The 16,243-nt window shown below is 35.6% G+C and overlaps 1 protein-coding gene across 10 annotated transcripts in view; it reads right to left on the reverse strand.

Moving 5' to 3' along the window:
• Nucleotides 1-16,243, reverse strand: part of Zgrf1 (zinc finger GRF-type containing 1) — a 72,483-nt gene that overhangs the window by 55,943 nt on the left and 297 nt on the right. For 7 of the 10 annotated variants that reach the window (XM_074041564.1, XM_074041562.1, XM_074041561.1 and 4 more), the window contains exons 2-7: nt 14,057-14,117; nt 12,169-12,252; nt 10,490-10,570; nt 5,157-5,216; nt 3,987-4,166; nt 1,271-3,485 (exon numbers count right to left, since the gene is read on the reverse strand). In XM_074041564.1, the coding sequence (XP_073897665.1) occupies nt 1,271-3,485; nt 3,987-4,166; nt 5,157-5,216; nt 10,490-10,570; nt 12,169-12,189 (2,557 nt within the window). In that variant the 5' untranslated portion in view covers nt 12,190-12,252; nt 14,057-14,117. Of the gene's footprint in view, nt 1-1,270; nt 3,486-3,986; nt 4,167-5,156; nt 5,217-10,489; nt 10,571-12,168; nt 12,253-14,041; nt 14,118-16,243 lie in introns of all 10 variants that reach the window. The other 3 variants (XM_074041559.1, XM_074041558.1, XM_074041560.1) reach the window with 2 other exon arrangements.

The following is a 16,243-nucleotide window of genomic DNA, read 5'->3' on the forward strand; positions in this document are numbered from 1 at the left end:
AACCATAATCCTCACTTCTTTTGAGTAGTTTTCCCAAAACTAAATTTTATAATTCCTAAATATTCACATTAAAATTTTACATCCTTCTAGCAAGTGTGAGGTTGTGGGTTCAAACCCCAGAACCACCAAAAAAAAAAATTACATTCTTATATGACATCATGTAACAATATCTACCTATATTTATTCTTCATTAAAATTCACTTATTTTTAATTTTTAAAAAAAATAAACTAACAGCTATTATCAAACTTAACTATATTTCAAAGAATTCCAGGAGGAACAATAATGTATTCCTACTTTTCTCACGAATCACTTGAGATAATTCAAATAAAGTTTCAATTTTAACTTTTGTTTGCTTAAATTCAAATATATACAATATTTACTATTGCACTGTTAAAAAATTCAATGCTATTAGCAGTATATCACAGGCAAAGTCAAAAGACCAATGACATACTGAAAGAAAATATTTGCAAAACATATCAAAGAAGATTACTATCTCTTTAAAGCACTTTATAAATAAAAGACCAATCCTCATTTATAAACTGGACAGGGAAAACCATTCACAAGAAGGATGAAATTATGCTTAAAAATACAAAAAAAAATGCTCATTTCATTTACTAGAAAGTGATTCACTAAGGATTCATGAACTTTACAAATATATACTGGTGTAAGAATTCGGAAACTATTTGGTGCATACTGTAGAACTGAGGAAGTAAGTATACTAATGTTTTGAAAACCAGGGTCCTTTCATACTGTGACAGTAAAGAAACACAATTATAGAACGGAAGAGAGAGGAAGAACCCTGTGGGTGCAGGAATGGCATTAAAGGTGTAACTACAGGGAGGGGGTGGGGGCAGTGGGGAGAAATGACCCAAGCCTTGTATGCACATATGAATAATAAAACAAAACAAAACAAAAAAAGGTGTAACTACATAAAGGCGTATGTATTTGAGCACGTTTTTCAGATCAGAAATACTTAACCTGTACATACTTTCACTCTCATGTGCCAATATATGTGTATTCTTCATATGCACAGAGTATTTCTGGAAGATACCCTAGCAGGAGACTGTGGTGAATTCTGAGGAGTAGACTGAGAAGGGAGTATGATAGGAAGGAGACTTGTTTTTCACTACATTATTCTCTGTTAGAATTGGTTTTGCCAAATACATGTTTTACCAGTTTAAACACTATGTAACTCTTTAATGTAGAGTAAATATCTTCCACTCTTTGAGATAAAAAGAGAATAATCCAAAACAGACACATTATTCTAACCTTCAGGACTGCTATCTGGCTCATATGTCTGTTCAGTTCCTTGTCGTTGAAAAGCAGTGTTTTTCTTTTTCAGAACTTCCAAGCTTTCTAAAGCTGTACTGTGTTCAGACAAGGACTTTAAGAGGGACATGTTATTTACTATTCCAGAATGTTCTGAACAATTTTGAGAATTATCCCAGGATTGTTCGCTTTTTCTTGCTGTTTCAACTTCAATATGGTCATGGAGTAAATCTCTAATCCTTCCTAAATCTTCAAATTCAGGAATAAGTGTTTCTGTCTCTTTGGAAACAAGATTGTTTTTTCCCAGAAGGTACAACAAAGAATTGGAAACTTGGGTATTTGATTTATCACATGCAATACATTCAGAGTGATCCTGATTGGTATTTAATAGTTGGTTACTGTTGTCACTGCTAGAGATTAGAGGCGAAACCTGTTCATCATTTTTGTCTAAGTCACTTCCCAAAATAAAAGACTGAGGTTGAGCATCTTCTGAAGATATGTCATTATTTTTAGGAGTCTGAATAGTAACTGTGTTTGAAAAATGAGGAATATGTAAATTCCTGTTTATACCTTCAGACTTATTCAAGGGTGAATCAAAATCATAGCTAACTCCAATTTTTTGGATAGATTTCTCAGTATCTTCTTTGCCATCTACATCATTCCACTCTAACGATGAGTCAAAATTGCTTAATGTGTCACTATACTGTTCCTCTATTGCTTTTCCACTGTTTCTCTCTTTATAAGGTCCTGAGTCAAACCCCACACAAGTTCTATCACAAAACTCTGACAGCAGAGTCTCTTTAATAGGACATATCTCTGTAGCTTTGCCACCAACAGATGTTAAGAGTGGTAAATGTTCACTATCAATTTTTTGACAGTTTATATCCTCACAGCTCTTTTGAACAAAGGAATTGCCATCATTAACCAAAATTTCCTTTTCCAAACTCTCTGAATCCTGGAAATCTTTGTTGCTTTCCTGTGATTCCTCCTCAGTATCACTGGTCTCAAAACTGCTTAAATTAAAAGTTACCTCTAGAAATGGATGTGAAGGTCCATGAAAAGTATTCAGACTGTCACTATGAGTATCACTTTTAGAAAACATGTCTGTAATGTCCTCAGAGATTGCAGAGTTGTTACCTACAGAAGATTCAATTTGTAGATGTTCTGATTCTGCCAGAGATGACTCTGGTTGGTACTCCTGTCCTGGTGTTCTATATGGATTTACCTCCTGAGCATTTTCTCTAATGCAAACTGATCCTTCCATGCACATCTTGTCATTGTGACTAAAAGATAATTTATTTTCTTGAATGTCATATTTTGATAATAAATCATTTTCTGCACTTCTACAACTAATCAGTAAACTGCTCCTTTCACAGAATGAAGGAATTTCTATTTTTTTTTCTTGATTCCAGAATTGATCATTATTATTTACTGGCTTGTCTTCATTATACTTTTCCCCCCTTTCAGCACATGATTCAAAGATCTGTACATTTTTTTGTACCAAAAGGTCTTTCAAGTTCAAATTTGTATTATCTTTTGGGGCTTCAGGCTTTCTTCCTGTATCATTCTCTTCTATAGTAGAACATTCAGGTGAACTCTGAGAGGGTAGATAAAAGGCCCACTGGCTTTTATTTTTCATGGTATTTTCTGACTGATGCTCACAATGTAAATTTTCTGTGCCCTTTGCCTCAGCACACTCTTCCTGTTGAATTAAGTACTTTGGTTCAGCAGGAATTTTTAACCTTCCTTGTGGTTGTATCTGTCCTGTAATCTCAGGATTTAAGTCTTTACAGGTAATAGTTGATTTAGACTTCAGAAGAGCTAATATCTGTGCTTTGCTTCTGATGTTTTGTGAAACTTCTTGACAGTGAGGCTCACTGGTCAGTAAAGAGATGGAATGCTGACTTTTGGAACTGATAGGAGAGAAAAAAGAATTTTCTTCGCTTAGCATGTTTGGGTCAATCTTGAAGGCTGAAGTAGAAACAAATGAAGAAGGCATGCCATTCTCCTCTGTGTTCCTGTTAATGACAGTATTCTCAAGGTCTACTGGCATATGACTTATATCTTTCTTGTCTACAGGAGAAAACAAAGCAGGTATGCTGTAGAATGGAGGAAAAAAGGTAGCACCAGGTTTCTCAGCCTCAAGTGATGCCGCTGATTTATCATTTTCTGTAAAAGCCATTTTCTTTGGGACCTGATGTGGTACTTGAAAACCCTGAAAACATTAAAATAATTGTTGGTTACACTATTATCTATAAAGAAAGTATGAAATAAATTGTCTTAAAAAAATAATAAAAATTAATGTGTATACTATGTCTAAGGCAAAGTAATAATTGATATTTAAGGTTTCACTAGGCACAGTGGGTCACACCTGTAATCCTCCCTACTTGGAAGGCTGAGATGAGAGAACTGCAGTTTGAGGCCAGCCTAGGCAAACAGTACATGAGACTTCATCTCTAATATAACCATGGCAACATGGACCGGAGGTGTGGCTCAAGTGGTAGAGCACCTGCTTTGCGAGCACAAGTTAAAACCCTACTCCCATTGCTAAATTAAAATATAAACATTTATTTGTTTAGTAAGAGTTTTCTAACTAGGATTTATTTCCTTATTACCTAAATAAATGATGAAACACCATTTTAATGGCACAGTACCATAAAAAATTCACTACTTTTTAAAATATATTTACAAATATATATTTCCATAGACAACTTACAGTATACTTCCTTTTTAAACCTGCAGGCTGACATCCAAGTGATCGGCCAGACGATATGAACTTCCTTGACCCCGGTGCTCCTTTAGTGACATTCTGTTTCATTACTGTGCTTCCAGAAACTCGAACCTCCTCAACTGTGATTAAGTATCGATCACTTTCTAAGTCATCTCCAGGTTTCACCTGAATTTTAAAGGACAAATGTCAAAGTTATACCCACGAGATTATTTTATTTTCATATTTACATATTGCAGTCCGAGATGAGGCCCACTGTTATGGAACAAGCAGAAAAAAATGCTTCCTCAAGGAATTCACTTAGAGTCCATACAACTAAATGTAATTTTTAAAAATTAGAGCAACCAACTCTAAAAGCCTTGTTCTTATTTTTTAGTGAGAGTGGGGTCTGAACTAATGGCAGGCGCTCTACCACTTAAGCCACTCTGCTGGTCCAGTTTTGTATTGGGTATTTTTGAGAAAGTTCTTGCAAACTATTTTCTGTGTATAGCTCTGAACAACAATCCTCCTGATCTCTGCCTCCTAAGTAACTAAGATTACAAGCATGAGCTACCAGCACCCATCCAATGTCATTATTTTTTACACTAAAATATACCTTCAGTTCTCTTCCTTTACTTTTTCCAGTAGGGGAGAAACACAGAATAAATATTTGAGAAAATACATAAGTGCGTTTTCCTGGCATGCATGATGTCCTGGCTTCAATCCCCAGCACCACCAAAAATATTAAAAATAAAAATAAAATAAAGTAAAATAAAATAAAATGGTCTGGAGATGTGGCTCAAGCGGTAGAGTACCTGCCTTGCAAGCATGAAGCTCTGAGTTCAAACCCCAAACCCCACTACCACTTGAAAAAAACAAAACCCTCATGGATAGAAATAGACTCTAGAATTACTACCACAACACTACAAATATAGGCAAGTTACTAAATTTTTCTGGGCTGTACTCCTAATGTAAAAAAAATCTGAACATTGTTGTTGAGATTAAAAGAAACAATATCTAAAAGCTTTTAGCACAAAATCTGGTTATAATAAAGTTACAACAAATAACCACTACAACTATTAGCATCAGTACCATTACTACACTATTATCAACATTTGTAAAGAAATATTACAGAAGTTTAAATTATAACTTAAAAATAAGATAAACATATTAAAATACCTCAAGGCACTTAAGAAACAGACTTTCCAAGCATGCTCCTTTATCATCATATAACGTTGCCTGTGTTAAAAATAAATAAAAGGAGAAATAATTCTGCTTTTCTTCAACACCTTTAATAGCAAATTAAAAACTATTATATAAGTAAATCATATAATGAAAGGAGTATCCACTTTGTTTAACTTGGAGTTGGAAGTGTATCTATTTCAAATGTTTATTACCAAGAGCATAAAGTCACACACATAAGAAATTCAAATCAGGAATGGGGGATAAAGAATGGTGGAGGGGGTGAATTTAATTATAATATATTTGACATTGTAAAAACTTTTGTAAATACCACAATGTACCCCCACCCAGCACAACAATAAAAAAAAAAAAAAAGAAACAGAAATTCAAGAACTTAATTCCTGGCAGGAATGGAACTGGGAAGCAAACCACAACTGGAATACACTAGTTGGGACAAAAGGAGACGGCATCATTAAGGGATATTTTAATAGTATGTGTGGTGCAAGGATGGGAAGGTGATTAGTGCTTGACAGAAGATACTGGTACTGCCGATGAGACAGCTATTTATGAGGTATGATAAATAATATTATTAGTACTCTCATCACTTTGGAAAACAACTTGGCAGTTCTTTAAAATATTAAACATAAAGATAATCACATGAACTAGCAATTCCTCGCCTGGGTATACACCCAGAAAAAGGAAAAACATGTCTATACAAAACAACTAAAAAATATAACCAACCCAAACATGAATAAATTAAATGGGAAAGAATATATCCATGCAATGGAATATTATTCAGCAATAAAGAATAAAGTATTGATACATGCTGAGGTGGGATGGGGAGGAGGTTGAAGGGGAGAGATGATGGGGGCGATGTAACTAATATACAATACAAGTCTAATTGGAAGTGTCACTATGAGTCCCCTTCCCATATAATGAATATACCTGAATAAAAAAGTTATAAAAAATAAAAAGATAAGTTGGGAGAATACATGAAAAAAAGTATGATAGATGCTTCACCACAGATGGATTTTAAAACCATTATACTAAATAAGAGTCATTAGGCTAGATGTGGTGGTACATGCCTATAATCTCAGCGCTCAGGAGGCTGAGGCAGGAGGATTGCAAGTTGGTGGGTTACGTGGCAAGTTCCTATCTCAAAAAAAAAAAAAAGCTCTTCACCAATCTGTATTACATAATTTCATTCATGTGAAATGTCCAGAATAGGCAAATCTACAAAGAATGTAGGTAGATTTGTGTTTGCTTAAGGGTAGAGGTTGAGGTCTAGGCTAAGCAGTGACTGCTAAGGGGTTGGAGTTTCTTTTTGGGGTGACAAAAATGCTCCACATTCTTTGTATAGATGGTTATAAAATTGTGAATTTACAAAAGTCACTGGGTGAATTAAAGACGTGTAAATTATATCTCAATAAAACTATTTGAAATTGGTATTTTGAGGGGCACTCTTCTGTTCCTTTACTCTTTCCTTTTTATACTCCTTCCCTACGCAATACCATACAAATTAATCACATTGCTCTTTTGCTCAAATCATTCCAGTGTCTCTACAGCTTCCTTAGAGTGAGAACAAAAGTTCTTACACTAGCCAGTAAGGCTTACCTACTCCTCCTAGATCATTCCCGCCCTTGCTCACTCTACTACAGCCACCCTGACCTCGTTCCCATTTGCCTCACCTGTTACACATACATATTCACTTAATTCACTGGTCTGTCTCCTCCATGCTATGTCTAAAAAGTGAGGGATTTATCTGTTTTGTTACTCACTGCAACTCCTTGAACAAGCATCTATGCTTGTTCTATGACAGGGCAGAGAAAAAGGAACTGTTATACTGTTGATGGGAATGCAAGCTAATGTAGCCGCATATGGAGGGTCCTCAAAAAGCTAAAACCAGAACTATCAAATGATCCAGCAATTCCACAACTGGATATATATCCAAAAAGAAATGAAGCAGCATACCAAAGAAATACCTGTATGCCCATGTTCACTGTGGCACTTATTCACACAGCTACAACATGGAATCAGCCCAGGTGCCTACCAACAGTTAAGTGGATAAAAACCATGCTATGTGTGCACATAAGAATATTATTCAGAATATTATTCAGCTGTAATTTATAGCAAAATGGAAGTGGAAATCATGTTAAGTAAACTAAACCAGTCACAGAAAGACAAGTAATGAATGTTCTCTCTCATGTGGAAACTAAAAAACATAGACATGAGAGTAGAATAATGAGTGCTAGGGATTAGGAAAGGTGGGTGGTGGAAAAAGAATAGTTGGATATGAGCAATGTTTACTTTATGCATATATAGAAATACCATACTAAACCCCACTAATACATACAATTAATATGTGTTGATAAAAATAAAAAAAAATAAAAAAGCTGTATGTGCTAGTACACACCTGTATTCCTGGCACCCAGGAGGCAGAAGCAGGATGATTGTGAGTCCAAGGCCAAACTGGGTACATAGTGAAATCCAGGCTGGCCTGGGCTACAAAGTGAGACCCTACCTCAAATACTAACAACTAAAAGATAGAAAAATAAATAACCTTCTCCCCAAAATTAAATAACTTGCCCAAGACCACACATCCAGTAGTTGAAGAGACAGGCCTGAAACTAAGGTCCATTTGACATTTGATATTGACTGCTTCTCTGCACTGCCACATGTCGCATTTCACTTTTCCCACTGTCTACCAGCAATATGTTTACTGATTGATGACTCAATGGAAAATAAATAACTTTGACAGAATTTGGATAAATAGAGAAAACGATCTGAAACCAGAAGAAGATATGAAGGATATGCAGAATCCAATCAGATGTCCGTTAAATATCTCAAAGAATTTTAAGGCTTTAAATTATATACAATAGCATTAGATAGTGACGCTAATAATCAGACATTAAGTGATGAATTAAAGACAAGTGATTTAAAAATATGGATGTGGTCAGGACTGGACATTCATCTATTTAAGTAGAAAAAACAGACAAGATATGACCTGAACATACAGATATCAAGAATGACACCAGTCCCCTTTGAAAGAGCACAGACTTCTGAAGATCCTGTTGTAACTACAACTGAACACATGGTCCAATATGTCCCTTGATGGCGCCTATAGAGTTACCCTGAGCCCTAGGTCTCAAGTATCAGCCCAAATTGAAGTAACTTAAGTTCACTGACAAGGTAACTCCAATTTACCTGGGAGAGTAACATTTTCTTTACTCAATGAGAAAGGACCTTTAAACTCTTGGAACATTTAGAATTGGATATAGTGATAAAGAAGTAATTCAAAGTAAGAATACTAATACTTTTGAATTAAGATCATGAATAGTGTTTAAGCCAAGTGCTGGTGGCTCATGCATGTAATCTACTTACTTGGGAGGCTGAGATGAGGAAGATTGTGGTTCAAAGCCAGCCCTGGCAGGGAGTTCATGAGACCCCCTCTCAATCAATAGCTGGGTACAGTGGCTATGTCTGTCATTCCATGCTATGTGAGAGACTAAGATGCAGGGAGGATCCCTATCCCAGGCCAATGAGAACCCATTTAAGTGGAAAAATGCTGGGCATGATGGTGCATGCATATAATCCCAGCTATGGAGGACTGCAGCCCACACCCACCTGGGCAAAAAGTGAGACCCTATTTCCAAAATAACCACAGCAAAAAGGGCTGAAGGTATGGTTAAAGCAGTAGAGGACCTGCCGCACAAACTGAAAGCCCTGAGTTCAAACCCTAGCCCACCATCCCCTCCCCCAAAAATGAATAGTGTTTGTATTAGTCAATTCAATATTAGGTGTTATGCTATTTTTAATTTTAAAATGTGATTTTTTTATTTTAAAAGAGAATTGTGATATTTTAGACAGTCTATATTTTAAATGTACCTAACAAATTACCTTTCTGACTCCAATTTAAAACATGTAATTGAGAAGTTCATTTTGTATATCCATTTTAATTGAAAGGAAGAAGTAAATTTTATTCAATTTATAAGAGTATTAGAATATCTTTAAAGCCTTTAAAATGAACTATATTCATAAGTTTAATTAATTAGAATTACTAGGACTTAAAGTACTTACGAAGATTTCATTAAAAGTAACTAAAATGCTACAGAAAGAAAATCAAAAAGATTAAATTTATAAACTTAATTTAAAATGCTTAAGGTAAATTACTTTGTTGGTTTGTTTGTTTTGAGATAGAGTCTCACTATGTAGCCCAGGCTGGCCTTGAACTGGTGATTTTCCTGCCTCAGTCTTCTGAGTGCAGGGAATACACCAACACACCTGGGTATGTTTGTCAGTAGACTGATTATTCAAAAGCATTAAGCTTTTTCAACTTAAATTGACTTAACATTAAACTAAAACCCCACTGAAAGTAATTGTTAAAATACATAGGTCTATAAATTTAATAGGCTTATATAAATTGAAAATGAAGACTTAAGGCAAAGCTAGTTCTTTTGTTTGCTGTTTTAATAAATGAAATACTAATTTTTAAAAATAAAATTAATCTGGGCACTAGTGGCTCATGCCTGTAATCCTAGCTACTCAGGAGGGCAGTTATCAGAAGGATCACAATTTGAAGCCAGTCTGGGCAAACAGTTTGAGAGCCCGTATCTCGAAAATACCTAATACAAAAAGGGCTGGTGGAGATGTTCAAGCTGTAGGCCCTGAGTTCAAGCCCTGGTACCGCAAAAAAAATAAATAAAGTTAATAGTGTAAACAGTCTTTTCCCTATTAAAGAGCTTCCCTCAGTGATAACCTCACATTGAAAGACAAGGTACAATGAGGACAGAATATGGCGATATTTAACTGCGAGACTGAGGAGTATGGACTTCATTCAGGCCACACATGTCATCAGTGTGTCATTTATAATATCATCAAGTCAACTACCATAAAAACCTTTTTGAAATTAATAATATTAAGAGAGACAGAGTTAGGACATGGGCTCTAGAGCCAAGAAGCCTAAGTTCACTAATGACTCCTCCACTTTCTAGCTGTGAGATCCTTGGGCAAGCTACTTTACCTCTCTGTGCCTCAGTTTTATGTCAATAAAATAAACATAAAATGCCTAACTTATAGGAGAATTATGCACACTAAGATGATACTTTAAAAGCATTATGCCTGGCACATAGTAAGCATTAGATAATGTAAGTTTGTAAATCAAAACAAGTTAAATAATACTTATTGAAGTTTTATAACATACAAATTAACAGCTGTGATATAGAATTTGAAATTTTCTATTTTCACATCATGTCAGGGTGTGACCATAGCTAACATTTTATCATCTAGAGCTTTCTAATGGTCAACCATGTAGTCAACCGCTTTGCACTTACTTTGTTTCCTAAGTGAGTGATCTTCAGAATTCCATCTTGCCACACTTTTGACTTCTTCATCTTTTGATGAGTATACAGAACCTATTTCCAAAAGGACAAAAGAAAGGTTTCTATTTATACAGTGTTATTCAGTGTTATTTATATACTCTTGTACATATAAAAATATTTAAGATATCTTCTATTGAAATAAAAGCACAAGTATCATGACAATAACAACATTAATGAAAGAAAGACTCTGGAAGTGTAGCTTAATAAAAGAGTGTGTGCTAAGCATGTGTGAGACCTTGAATCCAATCTCCAGCCTCAAAAAAGAAAAGAAAAATTCAAACAAGAAAGAAGGGAAGAAAGCTAACTAGCTGGGAAGTAGTAAAAGGCAGGGCAAGAAAGAACAATAAAATCTAAGGAAGAAATTGCAGTTAACTGAGCACCAAAAATAATTTTGAGCTTCTAAGTTATTAGCTGAAAAGGAAAAAATTGTTGGTTTACACAATACTCATGATTTGTATAGTTCTCAACATGCATCCAGAGACTCCTGGAGGTCTCCACAGACTTTATAAGTATCTATGAGCTCAAAACTATTTCTATAATGCTTTTGTCTTTATGTTCTCATCCCTTTAGGGTAAAGAGTGGAATTTCCCAGGGTTATATAGGGGCAATATGACAGATTCAATTGTAAATTGAATGCAGAAATAGATGAAAATCTAGCTGACTCCTACTACATCAAATGCTAAAGAAATTTACAAAAAATATATAACAGTGCTATTCCTCTTAATATTTTTCCTATTATTACTTTGAAAAAATTGTTTTTCATTAAAAAAAAGCCAGGCATAGCAAGCACAAAGCCCTAAGTTCAAACCTGTCTCGTTTAAAAAAAAAAAGCCAAGGTTTCTGTTTGCAATCCCAGCTACTCATGGGACAGAGGCAGGAGGAGAAGACAGAGATCAGGAGTATCATGGTTCAAAGCCAGCCTGGGCAAGTAATTCACAAGACTCTATCTCAAAAATACCTAACACAAAAAAAGGCTGGTGGCATGGCTTAATTGGTAGATGGCCTGCCTAGCAAGTGTGAGGCCCTGAGTTCAACCCCTAGTACCACTCTAAAAAAAACAAAAACAACAAAAACAAACCAAAAAAAGGAGTGGGGCATAGCTCACAATAAATAAATGTTAATATGTAATGAGTTTTTTTTTTTTTTTTCTTTTTGTGGTACTAGGGGTTGAACTCAGGGTCTCACACCCACAAGGCAGGGGCTCTACCACTTGAGCCATGCCCCCAGCCCTGTTTCTGGGTCGCGCTTTTTCCCAGGGAACTAAAGATCCTCTTGCCTCAGAAGTAGCTGAGATTACGGACATGCACCACACCTGGCCTTATACCAGGTCTTCAAGAAGGAAAAAAAAAGACAAAACCTATTTCCTAGTCCCAAGCTTCCAAAGAATTTGTTTAAAAGGGCTTTGTATAATAAATATGAATAATAAGCAAGAGACAGGACTGCTAGACAGAACACAGTACAATATTTGAGATCCATATATACTAAAAATCTATTCATTATCTGAAATTCAAATTTGGCTGGATATATTGCTTTTTGCTTTTTTTTGCTAAATCTGGCAACATTAGCAAGACAATGGAGAAAGAAAAAGAGGAAGGAAGGAAAGAAAAAATGTGAAAATTAGTAAGACTTACAATAAATTCTTGACTTTCCATTGTTTCTTCTGAAGTGAAAAACCAGTACAGTCCAGAAAATGAGTAATTATTCAACTTTTTCACCTAAAATTAAAAACAGCATACAATATTCAACCCTGATAAAAAGAATAAGTATCAAATCCAAATTTCCCCAATAAACTCTTGCCTGGAGACAGAAACCTGACAGTTCTAAGACTATCTTAACTACCCAGGGAAGTAGGTATAATCCACAGAGGACACTGTAAGAGTGATACCAGGCCGTAGAAAAGTTGCCAGAGAGAGAAAACTAAGTAAAATATATAAACTAATGAAGACCTGGCAAACATTTTTCCAGACGCCATCACATGCATCAGAAAATGTATTTGTCCTTCCACTTGTTTGGTTCCTTACAGCACAAATTCAACTTTTTGTTTTCTGAATTGCTATATCCACCACAAGATGGCCCCCTTGTGTTTTAAATTCTTCCTTCTACAATTCCTCCTTATCCACAAGTATTCCTAGTGGACTGTTTGCAGTTTTCTGTTTCCTGCACAGGAAAATCTGTGGATGCTGAAGTCCCTATCTAAAATGATGTCATTTTTGTATATGACCTACACACATCTGTACATATTCCTATATTGTTTAAATCATCTCCAGAGTACTTATAATACCTAATACAATATAAATGATATGCAAATAGTTGTTAAACTGCATTGTTTAGGGAATCACAAGAAAAGTCTATACATATTCACTGCGGCCACAAATTTTTTTCCAAATATTTTCATCCTACTATTGGTGAATCCATAGATGCAAAATCCCTGGATACAGAGGATTGACTGCACACCTTAAAGTCAATATAATATAGTATCCCAGCACCAAATACACATTACATAATAGGTCTGTAAGGGAAAATCTTTTCAAAACTGTTGAAGCAGCTACTGTAGTCATCCTATACTACTGGATAAAATTATGTGGGCAGATTTGGAAGTCTAAAATCACTAATGGTGAAGTGAAGAAACAGAGATGCCAAAAAAAAGTGTATGTACCTATATACACATTTTTTTTTTCTAAAGTGATTCTAAAGGATATGCCTCCCCTAGACCAACAACATACCTAGGAACTATTTAGAAATGAAATTTTGGGTTCCCACTCTTGACCTATTGAATCAAAGTCCAGGGTTGGGGCCCTGCTCAAGTTGCAGAACATGGCCCTAGAAAACTTAGAGGAAGTCAATAAAACTATAATTTGTTACAGTTAGTATATACTAACAAAAGAAAGAATAAAACTGTAATTTTGATTCTGGGCTGAGTTCCCCCTTTATGCCTATGATCATTACTTGTATATTTTATATATTTGTGCTGTACTTTCTAAATTCCAGGCATTGTGCTAGCCAAGATGTTAAATGAATGAAATGCTATTCCTGATTCAAAGGAATTGTCAGTAAAGTGGAATGATTAACAATAATTACAATAAAACATTACAAAAACAAGCACAATAGGTATCCAACTTAGTCTAGGATATTAAGGAAGCAAGGTCTAACTGTAAACTGAAATAACCATTAACCAAGGCAAGACAGGAGTGAAGACTCAGCCCAATAGGGAAACTCCAAGTAGGACAGGCAAGGCATGAAGTGCTAGACAGTGAGTGGGGGAGAGAACAGGCTACAGAAATCAGTAATTGGGTAGAAAACCTATGTTATGTTGAGGAGTACAGACTTTCCATAAAGACAGTAGGAAGCCATGATGGGATTTTTAAGAATAAAATGACATAATAAGATGACCTGGTTATTTTACAAAGATCACTCTGGCTGCTGACTGGATAAAGGATGGGCGAAAGGTAGGCAAATGAGATATGGATGATTACTGGAGAACACTGGTCACAAGACAGGACCTACCTATAAAGGTATTACCTTTCAGAAATGTAACTCTTCCTCTATCTCTCTTCTTCAATATACAGGAATTGTCAGAGGCCTAAGAATGCCAAAAAGATAAAAGAGTTTCAGAGAAGCACATCATCCCTGGTGCTTTTGGAGCAACTTGCTACCTAAAACAGAATGGGGTGTACATGAGAAAATATATAGTATAGACACAGTGCTTGGCAGTGATTAATATTAGATTTTGGGGGTTTTGTTGGTTTTTTTTTTTTTTACTGCAGTACTGTGAATGGAAACCAGGTCCTTGCATATGACAGGCAAACACTCTACCACTGAACTACATCTCCATGCTTTGATGTCTGACAGTCTAGATTTGTAGCTCAGGCTACCCTCCTTAGTGCTGAAATTACAGGCATAAACCACTAGCTGGCTAATATTAGACATCATTATGTGTAGACACAGTGCTTGGCATATGGCAATTATTAATATTAGCTTTCTTTAATAGTAGTTATCATTTATTCAGTGCAACTATATGCTTCAAACTGTTAAAATGCTTTAAACACTTATAACCTTACAATATAGATACTATTTTTACGTCCACTTAACAAAAGAAGAAACTGAGATATAATAGTTATGTAACTATTATAAAGTAAATAACTGACAGGTTCAAAATTCAAAACTAAGTTGTATAAACTCTGGTGCTCAAACTCACAAATGTAGTACAGCTGTGTATTAATTATCTACTACATGTCAGACAGGAATTGGCTACATTGTTACATCAATTTACCAGTCTCATAATCCTGAGATTAGGAGCTGAGAGTGTAACTCAGTGTTAGAGCTAGTGTTTAGAATTTGTATGGCCTTGGGTTCAATCCCCAACACCAAGAAAAAAAAAAAAAAAGGTAGGTATTATCTATGGTTTACAGATTAGGGTTACAGATTTACTAATTTAGGATTACTTACATGCTATTTAGGATTTTCAAAATAAATTCCTCATTAGTCTCCTAAATTAGAGATATTACTTCTAGAACTGAGAGGGCTGGAGGCATGGCTCAAGTGGAAGAGCACCTACCTGCCTAGTGAGAGCAAGGCCCTGAAGTCAAACCCCAGTATTGCCTAAATAAATTGTTATTTAAAAAAAAAAAAAGGTAGTGTGCCTGCTTTGCAAGCACAAAGTCCTGAATTTAAACCCCAGTCCCACCAAAGGAAGAGACACTGAGAAAGTTCAAACTCTAAAACATAATAAATTCGATAACAGGATTAAACCTGTTAAAAAATTAAATTTAAAATAAAAGCCAGGGCTGGAGGAGTGGCTCAAGTGGTAGAATGCCTGTCTCGCAAGCATGAGGCCCTGAGTTCAAACCCCAGTTCTACCCAAAAAAAAAAAAAGTATGTATACATATAAAATAAAATAAAAGCCAGCTGAGGGCTGCTAAATGGTCATACACACACCAGTCAAGTACTTTAACAATAAGTCACATCCCTAATTCCATCCCCCTCCTTTTTTTTTTGTGGCAGTGTCGAAGTTCAAACCCAGGTCCTCAAGCATGTAGGCAAGCCTTCTACCACTAAGCTCCATCCCCAACCCCTCTTTTCTTATCTTACCACTAAACAAGAAAAATGGTTTTAGCCAATGGCATCATACGTTTTAAGTGTGAGTATATGTGTGTGTGTGTGTATATATATATATGTATAATTCAGTAAAACATGAGTCATTCTTCCTGTTAATTATGACGAGATACTTTTGGCCCTTTGGTTTTTGAACAAGAATATTTTGAACCTAAACCTGAACCCGTAAATGGCTCAGATTGAAAAATTTCAAAGAATGCAAGAGGTGGTGCACGTCTGTAATCCCAGCACTGGGGAGGTGGAGAGAGGCAGGAGAATCGCGAGTTTGAAACCAGTCTTGACTCCATTGTGAGACTCTGCCTCAAAAACCCCAAAGTTTCAGAGGCTGTGGGTATAGCTCAGTGGTGTAGCATTTGCCTAGCATGCATTAGGCTCTGTCGCAAAAATTAAATAAATAGAAAACTTTCAGAGGCACAAACTCAACATCCTGTTAAGAAATCATCTCGTCCAAATAACCAAAAGAAACCTCAAACTGCATCTGCCAAGATTCCATAGCCAACATTCTGTGTCACCAAATGACACTCGATCATTCGTCAGCCCTAAAAACAAACAAGAAAATTCTGTGTGGTCCTCAGACTACGGAGAATTGCAAAA

The sequence above is a fragment of the Castor canadensis genome, chromosome 9, assembly GCF_047511655.1.
Source record: "Castor canadensis chromosome 9, mCasCan1.hap1v2, whole genome shotgun sequence".
Lineage (NCBI taxonomy): Eukaryota > Metazoa > Chordata > Mammalia > Rodentia > Castoridae > Castor > Castor canadensis.